The sequence below is a fragment of the Eschscholzia californica genome, unplaced genomic scaffold, assembly GCF_041429995.1.
Source record: "Eschscholzia californica isolate CP2 unplaced genomic scaffold, dmEscCali1.0.p SCAF_4, whole genome shotgun sequence".
NCBI lineage: Eukaryota > Viridiplantae > Streptophyta > Magnoliopsida > Ranunculales > Papaveraceae > Eschscholzia > Eschscholzia californica.
The window spans coordinates 3377807-3393542 of NW_028238461.1; the positions used below are offsets into that span (position 1 = coordinate 3377807).

Here is a 15736-nt window from a genome sequence, read left to right on the forward strand (position 1 = left end):
TTGGTAAGATGGGCACCGACGTTGTACTCCAAGGGTTGGAGAGATACTACTGATGCGCAAGAACATGTGGGGTTAGTAACTGTACTACCGACAGATAACTGAGAGCAACTTTGACAAGAATTTTGACAAGTTCTTCACCGGCAAGATGAATACCGATGTTGTAATCTAAGGGTTGGAAAGACACTAATTATGCATAACACATGGCGTCGGTAATTGTCTATTGACGGGTAACAGAGGACACTATTTGATTAGATTGATACCTTCTATAGGTATTGACAGCTTGTGTCGACTTGTAATTGACAGCTTGTGTCGACTTGTAATTGACAGCTTGTGTCGACTTGTAATGCAATCTATCAGATTGATACCTTCTATAGGTATCGTCATGTAGTTTTTGTTTTTCAAGAATAACACTGCTTTCATTACAAGAAAAACTTAAACCGAGTATTCATGAGATCTTGTATGTCTTTTGAGCAGGTGATTCTTATGTTTCATAGTTTAGTATTGTTACGGGTGTAACAACCTTATTCAAAAGATAATTTATTATTGCCTCGGGTTAACCTATTATAGCCTATTTCGTTTATGCCCGAATGGGAATTATATTATTAGGCAGTAACGTTGTTGATTTTTATAATTAGAGAAAACGGTTATTTTGGTCCAAGTAAAACCAAAGACTTGGTTTTTATTTGATGAAGCAAATGGAGCGACAACTCGATATATGGTTAGATTATACTCTTTCGACTACGAACATATATTGGATTTTAACGAGCAAATCAGAAAAAGTATAACTTGATTTGAGTTAGGAAACCAACATTTATATGAGACAGAGGGATTTCTTCTTTGGAAGAGATCTTCTTAGGGAGGAGGCAGAAACTCTTTATCGACGACTCGTAGATAGAGATAACAGAGATGGTGGTTAGTGCTGGTGGTTGTGATGGTGATTATTGGCCATTGGGCATCGGTAATGCAACTAATTAAGAAGGCGAATACCTTTTTCTGTAATTTTAACTAGTTGATATAGAAATCTCCTAAGAGTCTTTAGCTCAAGTAAAAAGGTTTATCGTGTATGAACCATTGGTTCATTAAACAATTTGCTTCTGCATTACTCATCTTCTTCTTCTTCAAAGTATTCTCATGGAGATCAAAAAGAAGTTCAACTGTTAGTTCAAAAAACCCACCTGAACCAGCTGGTGCTTGGCCAATAGTAGGTCATCTTCCTCTTCTAATGGCAGGAGGAAAGGAACTTCCACATGTAACATTGGCAGCCATGGCTGATAAGTATGGACCAGCCTTTATCATTAGAATGGGTACATATAGAGCCTTAATTGTTAGTAGTTGGGAGATAGAAAAAGAGTGTTACACAACCAATGATAGAGTTTTCGCTTCTCGACCTCGTATATATGATAGCCCTAGAACACTTAGGTTACAACCATTCTTTGTTTGGGTTCGCCCGTACGGACCATACTGGCGTGAAATGAATAAAATAGTAAACCAAGAACTTCTTTCTAACAGTAGGTTAGATTTGTTCAAGCATGTATGGGATTCTGAGATTAATTCATCCATTAAAAAACTTTATGAGGTTTGGGGAAAGACTAGTATTGCATTGGTGGTGCTGAGCCAGTTTTGGTGGAAATGAAGCACTGGTTTGCTGATTTAACCCTAAACATAATTGTTAAGTTGATTGCTGGTAAACCAGGACATTATCATGTAGATAAGTACTATACTAATTCTAGTAGTAATATGAGAATTGAAGACAAAGTGGCTGAGGCTGCTAGGAGATACCACAAGCAATTTAGAGACTATTTTAGGTTGGTGGGTCAGTTTGTTGTTGAAGATGCAGTACCCATTTTAAGATGGTTGGATTTGGGTGGATATGAGAAGAGACTTAGGAGTTTTAATGGATGAATGGTTGGAAGGACACAAAAGGAAGACTACATCCGCGGACGATGACAATGACAAGAGTAGGGAACGCAAGGACTCCATGGATGTCATGTTATCAGTATTAGACAATAAGAATAAAGTGTTGTCTCAATATTTTGATGCTGATACTATCAACAAATCTACTTGCCTGGTAAGTCTTATTTCACAGTTATTTTCTATACAATTTTGAATTTTTGGAAAAAAGAAGAAGAATATTATATATTATAGTACATATACCATCAAATTATTTAACCGATGGGGTTTTAGCTATTGAGTCATAATAATAATCCATATAAGGGAAAAATAACAAACATTTATTTTTTATTAAAAAACATTTTGATTTTGATCCAAATTTATCTCCTTTTTTGTGAAGTTAAAGGGTCTGATTGCTGGTGGGAGCGACGCACCCATGGTTATTTTGGTGTGGGCTATAACTTTACTGGTGAACAATCCTCATTTTCTGAAGAAGGCTCAAGATGAGTTAGACATCCACGTCGGAAGAGAAAGACAAGTACAAGAATCAGACATAAAAAACCTCTTATACTTGCAAGCGATAGTAAAAGAAACGTTACGTCTATATTCAGGTCCCTTAACAGGTTTACGTGAAGCAGACGAAGATTGTGTTGTAGCTGGATACCATATCCCAGCAGGAACCCGTCTAATTGTGAATACATGGAAAATACACCGTGATCCACGAGTATGGTCTGATCCGTTAGAGTTCCAGCCGGAGAGATTCCTTACGACCCACAAGGATATGGATGTTAAAGGTAAGAATTTTGAACTCCTTCCGTTCGCCACAGGAAGAAGAGCATGTCCTGCAATGTCGCTTGCCCTTCAAATAGTGCATTTATCGCTCGTTCGAACTATACACGCATTTGAGTTGAAATTACCAACAGATATACCTTTGGATATGGCGGAAAGTGCAGGACTAACTAATCTAAAAGCCACTCCGCTTGAAGTTCTGCTTATGCCTCGCCTTCCTCCTAACCTTTACAATTGAGCTTCCATCTCAAGGTTTAAACATTTCATCAAGCTCGATGAAGGGTATTTCAAATAAGGCATGTCTGTATTACTTTTGCTTGTAATAGAACTAATTTTGCTTTTTATAGATAATTGTTAAATGTTTGTACGGTAAATAATTAATTTGGTAATATAATCTATACTCTTTCTTCGATTGTGTTGGAGATTAGAGGTATAGATACTTCAGTAAACTCAAATAAACTCAAAAGATTCACATCACCATACTTTCATATAATAAAGTTTCTTTAGATCTACACAATCTCATAAACATAACACACAAAGTTTTGTCACAATATTTAACTAGATTTGAAGTTAGTTCTTACCTTAAACACAATATTCATACTAGATCTATTTCTTCTTCTTCTTCAAGTTTCTTCTATACTATTCTTCTTTTTCTTTCTCTCTCTAGATTGTTCTTGAACTAGTCTAAAAAAACTCTCTACACCCTTTTAATTAATTTCATGAGGCTTTTACTTTTTTACCCCTTCTAGTTTGGTAAACCATTTACTCAAACCCACACTTTTATATTGGGCCCAAACCCAAATTTGGTTTAAAAGCCACCTTTCAACATCCCCCCTTAAACCAAATTTCCATAGCTTCTCATACCTAACATCCACTTCAATCTTTCAAAGACATCATGCTTCAAGAGTTGTTCATCAAACTTTTCTTCTTCGGGAACACTATTTCAGATTGTCAACTTGACATCAAATTGATAACTTTTCCATGAATATTTACCCGCTATATAGACCCCATATTTTCATATGAACAAAAGAAATAAATACCTTACTAAAATCGATGTCGACTCTTTGCTTGTAACTTTTATTTACAAACCTTGCTTTGTACTTTTGGACTTCACCACTTGCATTCTTCTTTGGTGTGTATGCACAAGTTACCCCAATAGACTTGTACCTCTTTGTCAACTCATATGCATCATTCTTTTCAATTGTTAATTTCTTCATCCATTGTTTTTTTTATTTTTTCTTCTTGAATGACTCCTTCATGACTAGTAGGATCATAATCCATGAGAAAGCAACATAAGTTCACTTCTTCATTATCAATAACTTCATAAATCTCTCTCAAGCTTCTTGTTTTCATTGGTCTTTCACTAGAACTTCCTTCCGATGATGAGGATGATGGAGATGAAGATGATGGTGATGATGATGCTCTACACATCGGTGTTTGTGGTTCTCTTTGAATTTCGTTTGGTGCTTCTTCTTCATTTTCACCTTCAAGCTCAAGTTCAACTTGAATAGTTTTTTTTCCTTTCCATTCCCATGTCATTTCTTCTTCAAATACAACATCTCTACTAAGAAGAACTTTATTGGTGGTTGGGTTAAATAACTTGTAACACTTTGTTTGCTCACTATAACCAAGAAATATGCACTTTTCACCTTTGTCATCAAGTTTTGTTCTTCTTGCTTCCGGTATCTTTGCATAAGCAATACATCCAAATATCTTTAAATGAGATACACTAGGCTTGTAATATCCCCATGCCTCTTGCGGTGTTTTCATATAAACACTTTTAGTGGGACATCTATTTAACAAGTATACGGCACATGCAACGGCTTCACCCCAAAATTCTCTAGGCAAACTTTTTTCTTTTAACATGCTTCTTGCCATGTTTAATATGGTGCGGTTTTTCCTTTCGGCTACTCCATTTAGTTGTGGCGTGTATGGTGGGGTAAGTTCGTGAATAATTCCATGTTCTTTACAAAACATATCAAAGTCTCTTGAAGTAAATTCCCCACCTCTATCCGATCTTAGTTTCTTGATAAAATACCCACTTTGTTTCTCAACCATATTCTTGAATTCTTTGAACACTTCAAATACTTCGGATTTATTTTTCAAGAAGTATACCCATGTTTTTCTACTATAATCATCAATAAAAGTGAGAAAGTAATTGTTACCTCCATTTGTCATTGGCTTCAATGGACCACAAACATCGGTATGCACAAGCTCTAGAGGATTGTAAGCTCTCCACCTTCCTTCTTTAGAGAAAGTTGTTCTATGATGCTTCCCAAAGATACATCCTTCACACACTTTATTTGGGCGATCAATATATGGTAAACCCCTTAATTACCATGTTTTTGCTTGCCAAATCATTCCATCAAAATTTAAATGTCCAAGTCTCAAATGCCACAACCAAGATTTATCTTTCACAATAGAGTTTAAGCATTTTGCATCACCATGTTGAATGTTTAAAGAAAATAATTTATTCTTTGCCATTTTCACCTTAGCAATTAGAGTTCCACTTTTATCTCTTAATGTGAGATGAAGATCCTTCAATTTTATATCATAGCCTTTTTCCAAAAGTTGCCCCAAACTTAATATGTTATTTTTCATTGCGGGAACATAATAAACATCGGAAATATAGTTATATTTTCCATTTTTGAGTTGAATGAGGATATTACCTTTCCCTAGCACCGGAATCTTTGACGAGTCACCAAACTTTACACACTCTTTCACACTTTCATTCACTTCAACAAACAATTCTCTTTTCCCACAAATATGATTACTTGCACCGGTGTCGAAATACCAAGTATTTGTTTGTGATTCATCAAGTCCATCACAAGAAAAAAGCAATGTAGGATCTACATTTATTTCTACATCATTTTCAACAAGATTTGCATCTTCACGTACCTCATTTTTTTTGTTATACCAACATTCATTACTATAATGTCCAAGTTTGTGACAATTATAGCATTCAATATTACTTTTATCTCTACCTTGCCTATTATAAGGTCTAGTAAAGTTTTCTCTTTCTCTTGGTTCATTTGTTCTTCCTCTATTAAAGAAATTTCTTCCTCTTTGACTTCCAAATTCACTTCTACTATTATCATAATCTCTACCATAACTCTTATAGTCTCTTTCTCTTTGGGGTGCATATTGTTTTTCTTCTAGAGTTAGTTTTGCTTGAAGTACTTGATCCACCGAATAATTTGAAGTGCTTGCACTATTTCTATTAACCCTTTGTTCGTGAATTTGCAATGTCCCCGTCAACTCATCCACCGTCATAGATTCCAAATCTTTTGACTCTTCAATAACAATAACCACATTATCAAACTTAGGTGTCAAAGAGCGTAGAATCTTCTCCATCACCCTAACGTCATCACATTTTTCGCCACACCTTTTCATTTCGTTAACATTCGACAATACTCTTGAAATGTAATCGGAGATAAGTTCCCCTTCATTCATGCTCAACTTTTCAAATTCACCACGCAAAATTTGGAGACGAACCTTTACCACTTTATCAACTCCTCTAAATGAATTCTTGAGAATAATCCAAGCCTCTTGCGATGATTTTGCTTCAGACACTTTTTCAAATGTAGGGCCATCAATTCCTTGATAGATAAGAAATAAAACTTTTTTATCCATTTTTCTTGAGTCTTTAAGAACACACTTTTGTACATCATTCATAATAACCTCTTCTTCTTGAGTTGGTTCTACATAGCCATTTTGAACAATATCCCATAAGTCTTGAGAGCCTAATAATACACTCATTTGGATACACCAATGTTCATAGTTCTCTTTAGTTAACCTAGGTACTTGAGGTTGTATCATCATATTTGACATTTTCTTACAAGATCCCAAATTTTTTTTCACAAACCCTAGATCTCAAAATGTTGAATAAAAGCTTGAAATGATAAATTAATATGGCTCTGATACCAATTTTTTGGAGATTAGAGGTATAGATACTTCAATAAACTCAAATAAACTCAAAAGATTCACATCACCATACTTTCATATAATAAAGTTTCTTTAGATCTACACAATCTCATAAACATAACACACAAAGTTTTGTCACAATATTTAACTATATTTGAAGTTAGTTCTTACCTTAAACACAATATTCATACTAGATCTATTTCTTCTTCTTCTTCTTCAAGTTTCTTCTATACTATTCTTCTTTTTCTTTCTCTCTCTAGATTGTTCTTGAACTAGTCTAAAAAAACTCTCTACACCCTTTTAATTAATTTCATGAGGCTTTTACTTTTTTACCCCTTCTAGTTTGGTAAACCATTTACTCAAACCCACACTTTTATATTGGGCCCAAACCCAAATTTGGTTTAAAAGCCACCTTTCAACAGATTGAAGTAATTACTTTTAATTAAATGAAATTTATGATATTGGTGATGATCGTAATGGGCTAATGACATTGGAGTTGATGATGGTGGTCGTGTGGTGGTGACAGTGATTGCAGCTATGGTTGTATTGTTCTGGTGGTGGAGGTGGTCTAGTGCTTGTAGGACAGGTATGGGTCGTCTAAATGTCCCATTTAGAGTTTTGTGTTGTTTCAGTTGATCCTTGTTAGGGCATCTCCAATCCAACACTCAAGAAGATCTCTAAAAATCATAGGTGTTAAGTTTGAAAATGGATCTCTAAGAGCATCTCCAATGCACCACTCAATCTTAGAAACTCTGAGTGCCACCTAGGTTTTTTAGAGTTTTTTCTTAAAACTCATCTCCAGTGTAACACTCTATTTGGATCTCTAAGATGATGTGTCGAGGGTGGAATAGAGATATCTCAAGAGGACACTCTATTTCTAGAGTGCCCTCTTGAGGTATCTTTAATTGTCCAACTCATCAATATTTGATTTTCAGAAATCGAGTCTTCTATATTTTCTAAAATAACTAATTATTTGTTGACAAAAATAACTATGCCTGCATTGGAGACAAAAAAAATTTGAGGATCTCTATTAAGGCCACCTAGGAGTGAGAATCTCAATTGGAACTTGACACATAGGATGAATAAGATTTTTATGAGTTTTGCATTGGAGATGCTCTAAATTGTCTCTTTCCTACTTTGGCTATTTAGAGATTATGCAACACTCAAGAGAAATTCTAAAGTTTATATTTTAACTATAAACTAATCGATTTGCTTATGTGGCACTTAGAGAACCTCAAGAGGAAACTATAAATTTAGAGTGTTCTCTTAATAATCTCTAAAATAACTACCGACACCTCACTTTAGAGATAGGAATTAAGTTTTGCATTGGAGATGGTTTTAGGCAAAATCTCTAAAATATCCTATGTGACACTCTAAGTTTTAGAGTTTGAGTGTTGCATTGGAGATGCTCTTAAGAGGTCTAGATCTCTCTCTTAGCTGAGCAAAACTGGTTTCTTTCTGTCTGGTTCTTGCTTCATATTCTAAAATTCTATTACTTAGGCTCCGTTCGAAACGTGGGAAAATATACAGTGTGAAAATCGTCATTTTTTTATGGGAAAGAAACAATCTTTTTCACGTTAGAAATTCAAATGTTAAGTGTTTGATAGATTGTAGGCGCCTTCATTTAGTAATTGGACTTTGGTATAGTGTCTTTAGAATATCTTTCCCAAATCGATTTGGGTTTCAATGACAAACGAACAAGTAACGAAGAACAATTTACATTTTCCCAAACCTATATTGCTATTAGATACGAATTCTGAAAAACTGTCAAATTAATGTCTTCACATTCATCTTCTTAACAATCTTCAATGGTGATAAAAGAGTTATATGACCTTTATTGATATCAATCGAACCATTTTCACCCAACACTAAACAGAGAAAATAAAAAAAGCCCTAACCAGTCACCTAGATTTTCATCTTCTTATTAATCTTCATCAATGGTGATAAAAATATATTAGATAAAAAGATAAGGGTTATTTCCCTAATGGCCCCCAACTTTGTGACCAGCTTCCCGCCTGGCCCCCTACTTTACGAGAAATACCCATATGGCCCCCTTCCGTTATAACACCGTTACTCTCTCTCTTCCATTTCTTTTCTCTCTCCTCCAACATGTTTTCTCTCTCTGCCACCTTCCAACATGTTTTCTCTCTCTGCCACCTCGTTAAAACCAGCCAACTCGTCATCTTCTCCGGGAAGGTCGCTGGCCGACCAATTTTCCAGCCGGCGACCTTCAAACCTAAAAAAAATAAAAAAATTTCACCTCCCTCTCTCTCTCTAAACTCCGGCGAAGGGGGTTACCCTTCGCCAGAGGACCTTGAAGGTCTGCCCGAGCAGACCTTGATCTGCTCGAGCAGACCTTTGAGATCTGCTCGGCAGACCTTCCAGATCTTCTCGAGCAGATCAAGGTCTGCCGGAACAGACCATACCCTTCGTCGGAGTTTAGAGAGAGGGAGGTGAAAAAAAAGATTTTTTTTTTGGAGAGAGAGAAAGAGGAGAGATGAAAAAAAAAATTTGTTAGGATTGAAGGTCGGCCGGCGACCTTCCCGGAGAAGATGATGAGTTGGCTGGTTTTAACGAGGTGGCAGAAAGAGAAAACATGTTGGAGGAGAGAGAAAAGAAATGAAAGAGAGAGAGAGTAACGGTGTTATAACGGAAGGGGGCCATATGGGTATTTCTCGTAAAGTAGGGGTCCAGACGGGAAGCTGGTCACAAAGTTGGGGGCCATTAGGGAAATAATCCAAAAGATAAAAACCCTAACCAGTCGGCTAGATTAGCATCTCTCTTCTTCTGATTCCAATTGATTAGTATAAATGCAAGCACCAATTAATTTATCTTGTCTAAAACCAAACCCTTAACATCCACTTCTCTATCTTGTTCCTTTTTCTTACCTTTTCTCTAAGTCTATCAAATCTATAAGTCACAATGGGTTGTTTCTTGGAAGACCAAGTAAATGCCGTGTAATCCATGAAAAATACAAACTATGATGTACTCTTTCATTCATCTAAGTCTCTACCCCAATCACTATCGGAATAATCAATAGGCTTAAAATCTTGTAAACAAGAGAAAAATAAACCATCATTGAGCGACCTTTAATATATCGAATGAGCCTCTTTGCAAGATCCATCTGGTGCTTCCATGTACCTACTCACTAGCCTAACTCCATAAAGAATGTGTGGTCTTGTACATGTGAGATAACATAGACTTCCAATCAAACTTTTGAAATATGTAGGATCAACATCTCTTCTTCTTATGCATTTTTTCAATTCCACTCCACTTTCAAGAGGGGTGTTTAGCGGGTTACATGACTCCATTTTAAATCTTTTAAGAACTTCCTTAGCACATCCTATTTGAGACATAAATATACTATTTTCCATTTGCTTCACTTAAATACCAAAGAAATGACCCATCAACTCAATATCCGTCATATCAAATTCCTTAATCATGCTCTTCTTGCACTCTTCAAATAGTCTTGAATCATTACCGGTGAATATAAATCATCAACATATAGACAAACAAATAACATACTTCTATCTTCTTTCACTTTCATATACAAAGTGTGCTTGTGAGGACACTTTTCAAACCCATTTTCCTGAAAATATTTATAAATTCGTGCATTCCATGCACGTGGAGCTTGCTTTGACCCATAAAGAACCTTCTTCAACTTATAGACTTTATCTTCTTTACCCTTTATAACATGCCTCAAAGGTAATTCAACATATATCTCTTCCTCAAGGATATCATTCAAGAATGCCGACTTGACAGCAAGTTGATAAATCTTCCATAAATATTGAGCCACTATAGAGATAAACAATCTAATTGTTTTCATACGAGCAACGAGCGCAAATACTTCACCATAATCAATGTCGATCATTTGCTTGTAATTTTTAACTACAAGTCCTGTTTTGTATCTGTGGACTTCTCGACTTGCATTCTTCTTTGTCTTATACACCACTTCACATCAATAGATTTGTATCTCTTTGGTAAATTTGTCAACTCCCAACTATCATTCTTTTCAATTGCATTAATTTCTTTATTCATTGCATTTCCATTTTTTTCTTTTTGGATGACTCCTTCATAACTATTAGGATTACAATCCTGTAAATGTAGGGAATTAGTTTCTCCCTCCGCTTTCCACTGGTGCGTCTGGGGCCAACCATAATAACTCCACTTTCTATTTCTCTCTACTTCAATGTTTGGAGGAACTTCCTACTTTCGTCAAAGTCTCCATTCCTAAATCTCTCATTACCTAAATTACTAATTTATTTTTTGAAACTTTTGGTGAAAAATCCCAAACATATGTCTTAGACTAAAGTTTGTATTTTGATACAAATTTTGATATTCACCAAACAAATTATTTTTGCATTACATCATTGTCTCATTGTATTAAACAAAATGTAAATAATCGTATTCATTTTGCTGTTTAACTCCACAAAACTTAGTATGTGTGCCGAATAAAACAAACTTATTCCTACACATCTTTACACATTTACTAAACAATTAATGCTTTAGTAATACATTTGTGTATGTGCATGAAGAAAAATCAAATATTACAGAAAATGGACTTTTTACCTATTTTATATTAGGTTTGGAGCTTAAGCCCGGTATATTTTTTTATTTTGGAACTATCGCCCACCCACTCTTTTTTTTTTTGTAGATTAGAAAAAATAGCAGGAGCTTATCTTATTATATTTCGTTGCTGAAAATTTAGAGACCCAAACTAAAATTTGGCACCGGCCCCGAATTTTCAGCCACGACTGTGGGAGATAGAGATAAGAGATATGGTGGTTGGTTTTGGTGGTGGCAATGGTGTTGGTTGGCCGTCGGAGTTGGTATTTGGTAATGCAACGAAGAAGGCGATAGTTTTTTTTAACTAGAAATTGATATAGGAATCTCCTACAAGTCTTTAGCTCACGTATAAAGTTTTATCGTCTATGAACCATTGGTTCACTAAACAATTAATCTAGATTAATTTAAGTAACCCAATCAGAATGGGAATTAGATCATTACTCCCCCACCTCCAGTCCCTAGCTCCAGTCTCCACCTTCCCCAATAACAACCTCCAGTATATTAAAACAAGAAGTGAGGTCAGAAATGAGATAATTAAGATAGGGATTTTTGTGGAAGATGAGACTTAAAAAATACAAGTTTATAGCAAGTCAAATCTTCCAACCTTTGACTTGACCTATTCTTCTTGTGATTTTGACGAGAAAAAAAAAACATAAATACTAGACAGTCCGAAAAAGATGGTCTATTATAGGATGAACGCTGATGTGGCCGACTTCTGTTGGACAAACCCTGCTGAGAGAGAAATGATCCGTCTAATAGGAGCCGGCCACATGAACTTTACACCTGTGGACGGCCCTATTTTCCGGGTCATTTAACATTACTGGAAGGAAAAGTTTCTTACACATCATTGGATTAAGTCCAATAATTCTGACTATAACCATTAATATTTAATTCCTCCTGACCTTGAAAAGTTGAACATATTATATTGAACAAATTAGATTTTTCTTTTGGCAATAATATTGAACACATTGGATTGGGTCCAATAATTCTGACTATAACCATCAATATTTAATTCTATTCCTTACCTTGAACACTTCAACTGTCTTCATGCATGCTGCCATGCATATGACTCCTATAAATATATCCTCCTCCACAACCTTAAATGCCATCCCCTTCCTTATATCACATTCTTCCCCCACCACCCAACAACCCTAAAAAAAAAAAACCTAAATTAAATTTGATGGATTTTGAATTTCCCCTACACTACTCAAAACCACCAATTACTACTATGGTTATTATTTCTAGTTTCTTACTTGCTTCTGCATTATTCATCTTCTTCAAAGTATTCACATGGAGATCAAAAAGGAGTTCAGCTGTTAGTTCAAAAAACCCACCTGAACCAGCTGGTGCTTGGCCAATAGTAGGTCATCTTCCTCTTCTAATGGCAGGGGGAAAGGATCTTCCACATGTAACATTGGCAGCCATGGCTGATAAGTATGGACCAGCCTTTATCATTAGAATGGGTACATATAAAGCCCTAATTGTTAGTAGTTGGGAGGTAGAAAAAGAGTGTTACACAACCAATGATAGAGTTTTCGCTTCTCGACCTCGTCTCATAGCCCTTGAACACTTAGGTTACAATCATTCTTTGTTCGGGTTTGCCCCGTACGGACCGTACTGGCGTGAAATGCGTAAAATAGTAAACCAAGAACTTCTTTCTAACAGTAGGTTAGATTTGTTCAAGCATGTATGGGATTCTGAGATTAATTCATCCATTAAAAAACTTTACGAGATTTGGGAAAAGACTAGTGTTGGTGGTGCTGAGCCAGTTTTGGTTGAAATGAAGCACTGGTATGCTGATTTAACCCTAAACATAATTGTTAAGTTGGTTGCTGGTAAACCAGGGCTTTACCAAGTAGATAAGTATACTACTTCTACTACTATTAGTAATATGAAAATTGAAGACAAAGTGGCTGAAGCTGCTAGGAGATACCACAAGCAATTTAGAGACTATTTTAGGTTGGTGGGTCAGTTTGTTGTTGGAGATGCAGTACCCTTTTTAAGATGGTTGGATTTGGGTGGATATGAGAAAGAGATGAAGACTACTAGAAGGGATTTAGGAGTTTTAATGGATGAATGGTTGGAAGGACACAAAAGGAAGACTACGTCCGTGGAAGATGATAGTAACAAGGGTAGGGAACACAAGGACTTCATGGATGTCATGTTATCTGTATTAGACAATAACAATAAAGTGTTGTCTCAATATTTCGATGCTGATACTATCAACAAGTCTACTTGCGTGGTAAGTCTTATTTAACAATATTTTCTCTAAAATTTTGAATTTATAGAGAGAAAAAATTACTGGTTTTTTTTGCTTATTATGTCTAATATTTTGACCCAGATAACCATTTTCTATTAAAGGATGAGGCTAGTACACTCTGAGTCGGTGAATTTTAGAATCATCACGAGTCTAACCCCTTTTTATTTCAGTATGGGCCGACCAGATATATTACGTAGGGCCGACCTAAGCATATTTGAAGCCCAAAGCCAAAGCAAAGCAAGAATAAAGCCCCTTTGTGTATAAGCAAATAATAATGAAGATAAAATACAAACTAGCTATTGTTTGAAAAAGGAATCAAACCTTTGACCTTCACCTCATAAACCAGGTTCTAACCACTAAGCTAGAATGCAAATCTTGTGAATGTCTTCATTAGAGTTTATTTATCTAAACTCTAGTACCCTATAAGAGTCCATAGAAGAGGCCCTGAAATAGGTGAGGGTCCAAAGCAACCGCTTTGGGCCTGGGCCGCCTCTGATATTATGTATACCTTGCAAAAGTGTTCAAGATTCTAATATGGCATCAAATATATTTCGATTGTATTTTGACACATGCAAGGGTATTTTTGGAAAAAAATATTAACCCTAACAAAAACCGAACGGAATTAAAAAAAAAACAAGGTCAATTTTGAATTTACGAAAAATAGAGAGCCAAAAATAAAGCTGGTCACACACTATGGCCCAAAAAGGAAATAGCCTTATATTCCTCTCTTATCTAAGCTTTAATTAAGAAAAAGAAAATTAATTAATTTTGGTCATGGAATCCATGATATTACAGGGTATGATAGCTGGTGGGAGTGACACACCCATGGTTATTTTGGTATGGGCTATCACTTTACTAGTGAACAATCCTCATTTTCTAAAGAAGGCTCAAGACGAGTTAGACATCCACGTCGGACGAGAAAGACAAGTACAAGAATCAGACATAAAAAACCTTTTGTACCTGCAAGCGGTAGTAAAAGAAACATTACGTCTATATTCAGGTCCCATAACAGGTTTACGTGAAGCAGACGAAGATTGTGTTGTAGCTGGGTACCATATTCCAGCAGGAACCCGTTTAATTGTGAATACATGGAAGATACACCGTGATCCACGAGTATGGTCTGATCCGTTAGAGTTCCAGCCTGAGAGGTTCCTTACAACCCACAAGGATATGGACGTTAAAGGTAAGAATTTTGAACTCCTTCCGTTCGCCACAGGAAGAAGATCGTGTCCAGCAATGTCGCTTGCCCTTCAAATAGTGCATTTATCGCTCGTTCGAACTATACATGCATTTGAGTTGAAATTACCAACAGATATACCTATGGATATGACGGATAGTGCAGGACTAACAAATCTAAAAGCCACTCCGCTCGAAGTTCTGCTTACCCCTCGCCTTCCTCCTCACCTTTACAATTGAGCTTCCATCTCAAGGTTTAAAATTTCATCAAGCTCGATGAATGCTATTTCAAATATGGCTATATTAAGTAAATTACTTTCGCTTGTAGTAGAGCTAGTTTTGCATTTTATAAATAACAGACTGTCTCGTACACTCCCCCTAATAGAACATGGAGTATGTTAGGTTTTAAAATAGCCTTATTAAAACCTAAGCAATGGAGTGTACCTGGGAGTGCACGAGCATGGTCATTTATCATTTTCTATGTTTGTATGGTAAATTAGTTTGCTAATATAATCTACTTTTTCCATTATTATTATTATCTCCTTTTTTTATTGAGTTAACTACGTTTAATTGCCAACAACTGGTAGCACAGTTGGTAAGTGCATCTACTCCGCAATGCGGAGGTCTCAGGTTCAATCATCGTGAAAGTGCAAATCCAGGAATATTGAATTTTGGTATAAATAAAGCAGCTTCTGTGAGAGGCCATTTAGTTTCACCGGGCTTTAGGCCAGTAGTAACTTGACAGTTATTGTGTTTAACTCATCGTAGTAACTTGACAGTTATCGTGTTTACCTCAATATTCAAAAAAAGAACTTGAATTCTAAGACAATAATTTGTGGATAAAAACCTCTATGCATCAGAAGTGAAAGGCGTTAAGCCACTTATGTAACAATGTTATATGTTAAACTTGAATTGATCCAAGCTTTATTATCTTTTTATAGTTAATTGTTTCTAAATTTGGCACTGGACCTGTAACCCACAATCATGGATGAAAGTGAGTGTCGTGATTGTGTTCGAGGTATGGTGGGGTGGTTGTGGTGCTTACAGGGGGTGATGATATTAACTAGTTGTGTGTTCTTTTAGTGTGGATCACATACATGAAACAAGGCATTACTTCTAGAATAAAAATGG

General features: G+C 35.9%; 1 protein-coding gene and 1 pseudogene across 1 annotated transcript; both read left to right on the plus strand.

The window, feature by feature from the left end:
- Nucleotides 1-1063: 1063 nt before the first annotated feature.
- LOC147541627 (cytochrome P450 CYP82D47-like) lies at nt 1064-2932 on the plus strand (annotated as a pseudogene).
- A 9337-nt stretch (nt 2933-12269) lies between these two features.
- On the plus strand, nt 12270-15134 carry LOC147541628 (strychnine-10-hydroxylase-like). Its single transcript, XM_086635969.1, has 2 exons — nt 12270-13411; nt 14225-15134. Exons 1-2 carry the CDS (start codon nt 12272-12274, stop codon nt 14843-14845), a joined length of 1761 nt encoding a protein of 586 aa, XP_086492095.1. The 5' UTR covers nt 12270-12271; the 3' UTR covers nt 14846-15134.
- Nucleotides 15135-15736: the final 602 nt, after the last annotated feature.

Coding starts and splice junctions, on each gene's coding strand:
- LOC147541628 (XM_086635969.1), top strand. CDS start 12,272: ATGCCATCCCCTTCCTTATATCACATTCTTCCCCCACCACCCAACAAC. Junction 13,412..14,224: donor TCAACAAGTCTACTTGCGTG/GTAAGTCTTATT, acceptor ATGATATTACAG/GGTATGATAGCTGGTGGGAG.